At 42.8% G+C, this 5,852-nt stretch overlaps 2 protein-coding genes across 2 annotated transcripts; one reads left to right on the top strand and one right to left on the bottom strand.

Moving 5' to 3' along the window:
• Window positions 1–1,022: 1,022 nt before the first annotated feature.
• PCYB_142460 (hypothetical protein) lies at window positions 1,023–3,977 on the top strand (the record flags this gene model as incomplete). Its single annotated transcript, XM_004224717.1, has 3 exons — window positions 1,023–1,420; window positions 2,384–2,516; window positions 2,808–3,977. Coding segments are annotated over 3 exons (1,701 nt in total), but the record flags the coding sequence as incomplete, so codon positions are not given.
• Window positions 3,978–4,191: 214 nt separating this feature from the next.
• Window positions 4,192–5,298, bottom strand: PCYB_142450 (serine/threonine-protein kinase; the record flags this gene model as incomplete). The annotated part of the gene is made up of 1 exon (XM_004224716.1): window positions 4,192–5,298. The coding sequence occupies one exon, from the start codon at window positions 5,296–5,298 to the stop codon at window positions 4,192–4,194; it is 1,107 nt and encodes a 368-aa protein (XP_004224764.1).
• Between the last annotated feature and the right edge of the window lie 554 nt (window positions 5,299–5,852).

Below are 5,852 nucleotides of genomic sequence, written 5' to 3'. Positions count from 1 at the left end.
TAAGTTGTTTGTTTTTTTTTTTTTTTTTAAGCGTGCGCAGGTGTGAACGTGAACACTTCAAGGCATACACAGTGAATGGAAAAATATTTATTTTCCAGGGTTACATGATTTTTGTTTCCTCATTGTTTATTTTTGATTATTTCAGTTTGTACTCGTTCGATGCCGTTACATGCGTTGTGATGCTGCAGTGTATAATTTTGCAGGAAGGGGCGATGCGGGGATGAAAACACTGCGTTGGGATAACCGTCCATCCATTGTGTCGCAGGAAAGAGGGTACTTACCAAGTTGCTCGAGACTCTGCAGATATGCACACATAAATGCAAATTTGTAAGACAATTTGAAGCTCCTTCCATGCCTTTTAAGGATACTCACCCTGCACACACTGTAGAATTTATTAGTCTCTTCTGAACAAGGGCGCAGACTGTTGCACACAACAAGTGCTCAGTAGCAACCGTTCGTGGGAAATTTTCATCGTAAAAAAAAAAAAAAAATTCATACTTTGCAAAAATGTGAGAAAATATGCCCATAAATTGGTTTATCTTTAGCCTTTTTTTGATGCATTTCTGAAGTGAGCACATCAGTTGCAAAAGTAAACGCGCCGCTGTTACTGCGCTTTTGCTGTCGCCGCCATTGCTAATTGTTTACGTTTTTTTGTTTTTTCTTCTGCATACTTGAAGGGAAGAGGTCAGGCACCGCTAAAATGATGGCGATCCCCACACCGAGTGTTTATTTTGTGCACAAGGAGGAGCAATCATGTAAGCTTAAATGTAAGAAAAAAATACAAAAGGGCAAAATAACGCAAATGGAGCGGAGGCAACATGTGGGGCACAGGAACACAGGGTGAACATTACACGGGGGACCAACGCAGCAACAACGCGGCAACAACGCAGCAACGACGCAGCAGATCGCACGTTCGCAAACTTCTCAGTCATGTTAACAGAGGGAAGGCACGCACGCCCCTTCCCTTTTTCTACATTTTCCACGCTCGGCGTTTTTACAACGTACCACTTGAGAAGCCTAAAATGTACCTGCTGAAAAAACGACTTGAGCTGAACCATGCAGGGCGGATAAGCAATGTAGCCTTGCTGAGGAACCCCCTCCGCAGAGCAGTCAAAATAAGAGTGAAGAATTTTGCATACGCAAGAAGCATATACGAATGCAGCACCTTGCAAGGAGATGTGAAGCATACTGATAGTTCTGAGGGTGTAAATCTGAAGGGAGCATTGCCACCAAAGTTCCTCCCCCATGGGAGAGATGGCAGTAGTAAATATAATGAAAATCTACGTAGTGTATTTTTTTCCAACAGTATGGATGACGTGAAAGACTATTTTGATAACAATTTTAACGAAATGAAAAATCATGAATATGTGTATTTGCTATTTAAAATGTATGAAATTATTTTTTCTAATTTTTACAAAACGTACGAATCTTGCAACATTTTGAGGCTGGACAATCCACAGTTCAGATTTGTGACCCTTGACCAGTACGTAGATGAGTGGGTGGGGAGGTATGGCCGTAGCAGTCGTAAGAGGGGCATAGCGACAGTAGGGGAGAATGAAATTATATTTTACGAAAATGATGAGCAAAATGATGAGCAAAATGTTGAGCAAAGTGATGAGCAAAGTGATGAGCAAAATGTTGAGCAAAGTGATGAACAAAATGGCAGTTGTGATAGAATGTTCGAGAGCGGGGGGAGTAGTCCACCCAGCCGTGTAAGCCATGAAAAAGGTAAGGAGCATCCCACGTGGGATGGTTCTGAAGGATTGAAGGAGACGAAGAGAGATATGCACCACATAGAAGAACACACCTATGTAGATGTAGTAGATACTTCCCAGCTAGACGGAACTGCTAACCACAGCGCAAGCAGTTATTCTGCTCCCCAGGTTAATCTTAACACACTGATGGAAATACACCTTAACTACGTGAAGTATATAGAAAAATTGAACATTAAGGAGAGCACATGGAAGGATTACGTATCGTCCTTCATGACAAAAAAGTACGAAGAGTTGTACAGAAATGTGCTAAACGTAATTTATAAAAAGATTTTTTTTTTTTCATGCAAAGATATTATTAACTATCTCTATGTAACGAAACGGATCAACCTACTGTCCATAAGGGAAGTCAGCCTGTTAGCAGAAAATGTCATCCTGCAAAGTGTCAAGTATCTGGATGAAGACTCCCTAGTCAAAGTAGGCTACATATATTTGAACAACTCCAATAAGGAGAAAAACATTCATCATATAGGCAGATACGCAAGTAAGAACTTCTTAGAAACGTACTTAAGCTTAGTTCAAATTAAGATAAAATCAATGAGTAATGAAAATTTTGTAAAAATTCTCGAATACGTAAGCAGTAATAATTACAAACATATTCAGATTTTTAGAGACTTAAAAGTAGAAGTGTATAAAAGGTATAATAATCTGACGCAGGAACAGTTGGTGAAGCTCTTCTTTTTGTACTCCAGAAATATGAATGCGGCTGACGATGTTTTGATGTGTAATTTTGTGAAGGCCATAGTTGGTATGTTTTCACATGAGGGGGGGGCAGCAGGAAGGGAAGCTGTGCCCGCGGGGGGGGGTTACCAGAAGAAAGGCGAGTTGGATAAGTTGGACAAGCTGAACCAGCTAGACAAGTTGAACCAGCTAGACAAGTTGAACCAGTTGGACAAGTTGAACCAGCTGGACCAGCTGGACGTGGAAGGAAAGGGAGAAAGGCAACCCGCGGCTGGCATCCCCCTGTCTGTACTGCTGAACGGAATATGGACGAGTGCCAAGTATTTTAAGGATTCCCCTTTTTTGCTGATAAAGAGCGAAAAGGTAATTTTGGAAAATATAAAAAATTTTAGCGCCAGCACTGTTAGTATGCTCATTTGGGCTTACAGTACGGTCGAAGGAAAGAACCCCCAGGTGAGATTCAGCAATGAGTTATATTTCGAGTTGAAGGAGAGAGCCCTGGAATTACATCAGGGTATGACTCCCAAGCAACTATCCAACAGTGTGCTTGGGTTAGCAATCACCGTTGGGCGGACGGTGAGTTGGGATGGGCGAGTAGACACGGAAGTGCATGAAGCGGTTGAGCGGCACCTGTTGCGTATGGGGGGAGGTACTGAAAAGGGGGGTAGCACCATTGAGGGACATCCAAAAGTTCGTGTCGTACAAGGGACGTTCCTAAACCTGTTCACATCGGAAGACTTGTCAAACTTGTGCTATGCCTACTCGCTTGTTCGGAGTGGCAGCAGAGAACTGCACAGTCTGATCCAGGCGGCCATACTGAAGAAGCAAAGTGACTTGTCCCCCCAGGAGATCGCCAAAATAGCTTATGCCTATGGAAACATGTACTTCTACGCATCGTATACCCTTCTCAGTTCTTTGCAGTATGAAATTTTGCAACGGATGCACCAGTTTTCTCACCACGAAATATGTGACATCTTATGGTGTTATTGTGTTAACAAATTTTTAGACGCCAATTTTTGGAAATGTATGTTGCGTGCAATTGATATGGAAAAGTTGGGAGACTCTCGTTGCTGTTTGTTGTATTCTTCTTTGTCTTATGTCAATCTGATCGATTCATCCATGTTAGATTCTTACAACACGTTGCGGGTGTTTCACTTGGTTAGTGAACCTTATTGGCGATTTCAGATTGCGGAGTATCTGCACAGTTTCGCGGACGATGTGGTTGATGCGATGTGCAAGGAGAATACGTTGGTGGGGGCGAAAAGTGCAGGAGAGGGGGAGAAACTCGACAGGGGAGTGCAAGAGGCAGACGCGCATATAAGAGGTAGCCAACGGGATCATCCCTTCGAATGTGTTAAGAAGGCATATGATTTTGAAGGGTTCCTAATTGACATATATTTCGAACACATGAGTAGGCGATACGCTGTGTTTCTTTACAGTGCACTAAACACAAGCTCTGGTGGGTACCCCTTGGGAGAGAGCGTGCTGAAGGCAAGGTACTTGAGGAGGAAGAACTTCAGGACGGTTCATTTGCTTCACAGCATATGGAGCGAGTGCCGTGGGAATCGAATCGATTTGATCTACGCACAGCTCTAATGGGGGGGGATGCCCCCCCCTCCCCCCATCTTTTGTGGTGGGTGTAGAGGAACCCTGTTTTGAATGGTACTTGGGATTAGGGGGATGTCCTCTCCCCTCCCCCCATCTTTTGTGGTGGGTGTAATGGAGCCCTGTTTTCATTCTACCCCCCTTGTGCGTAGTTCCCAAACCAGCGGTGGTTGAGAATCTCGACGATGATGGGGCGCTTATTAGGGTCGACGTTCAGCATGAGAGAAATTAAATTTTTCAAATCATCAGAAATATCATTCGGATAGTTAAGTGTACTGCTATCAAAATATTTTATATCATTTTCGACGTATTTAAAAGGAGGGAATCCTTGTGTCATGATGTAGAGGAGAATACCAAGACTCCAAATGTCTAACTTGAAGACGGAGTAGTTAATCGTTTGGTTGAAAATAATTTCTGGAGCGATGTAAGCTTTTGTACCAGCTTCCGTTTTAATATTCTGATCAACATTAACAAAGTCAGATAATCCAAAGTCTGCAATTTTGCAAGTCATATTTTTATCGAGTAAAATATTTTCAAGCTTTAAATCTCTATGTACAATGTGTTTAGAATGACAGTAGTATACTCCTTTGATTATTTGTATGAAGAGATTGTGAGCTTCCTTCTCAGAGAGATATCCATTATTTTTAAGTATATAATTTTTTAAGTCTCCATTAATGGCATATTCCATAATTAGACAAACATAATTTTCGAAATGATTTACGTCATACATTTTTATGATATTATTATGAATGAGACCTCGTAAGGTTTGTATTTCTATGAAGACTCTATGTACATCTGTCACATCTAGGAAGTTACTTTTGGGGATAAATTTCAAGGCTACTTTTTGTTTTGTTTGTATGTGTATCCCTTGGAACACGATTCCGAATCCACCTGAACCGATTCTTTTTTGGACGATGTAATCATTTACTATTAAGTTATTTTTCAGTTTACTATGCATGGTTAGTTTTTCTTTTCGATCGTTTAGGTAGAGTGTGTCTCCGTCAATTATGTCTGTAATTGATTGTATGATATTTCCGCATGAGTCTGTGATGTACTCTCCTTGTGTGTTGTATTTTTCTCTACCCAGCTGTAGAATATCGTGAATGTTATTGTCATAACTGATGTCTATCTTTACAGCGTCATTGCCTTCGCTTCGGTCCAGGCACAGGTACACTTGCTTGTACTCCCCCTTGCACAGGAACTCCTCCTCGGCGTTCTTCTTCGCGCGACCCAGGTGCATCTCGAATTGTGGAGAAGTCACGAAGTGAAGAAGTCACGCAGTGAAGAAGTGAAGAAGTCACGAAGTGAAGAAGTGACGAAGTGAAGAAGCGGCAGGTGTAGAAGCGGAAGCGTGGAGGCGTGGAAGTGGCGAACCTTGGGATGGCGAAATCGCGGTTTGTTATGTCCGCGCCGTGGCTACCTTGCGCGGCATGTGTGCACTGTGCCCCACGTGCCATATATATCGCAATCTCAATTGCGTGTACCACACATGTGTGCGCTTTCCCCTGTGTCACTGCCCCAAAGGGTGCATCCGATGCGTCACCAAGTAGCTCCTCGTTCAGTTCGCCTTACTTTTTAGGACCTATCCACATTCGCGGGGGGTTCACTACACTGTATTGTGTGTCTTTGGCCCTTCCAAATGGGGTTAGCTCGTCACAATAATGTAGGGGCCAATCTGAAAAGTGCGTTATATAGTGAGTCTCTCCTCCCCCTATGGTGAAGGGGTACCTCTAATCGTGTTACCTCTGAGGGGAACAAATATGCTCGCCTCTGCCCAACCCGGTGAAGACAAAA

This window comes from Plasmodium cynomolgi, chromosome 14, assembly GCF_000321355.1.
Source record: "Plasmodium cynomolgi strain B DNA, chromosome 14, whole genome shotgun sequence".
NCBI lineage: Eukaryota > Apicomplexa > Aconoidasida > Haemosporida > Plasmodiidae > Plasmodium > Plasmodium cynomolgi.
Note: the sequence above shows the minus strand (reverse complement) of the source record. Positions and strands in the feature narration are given on the sequence as shown.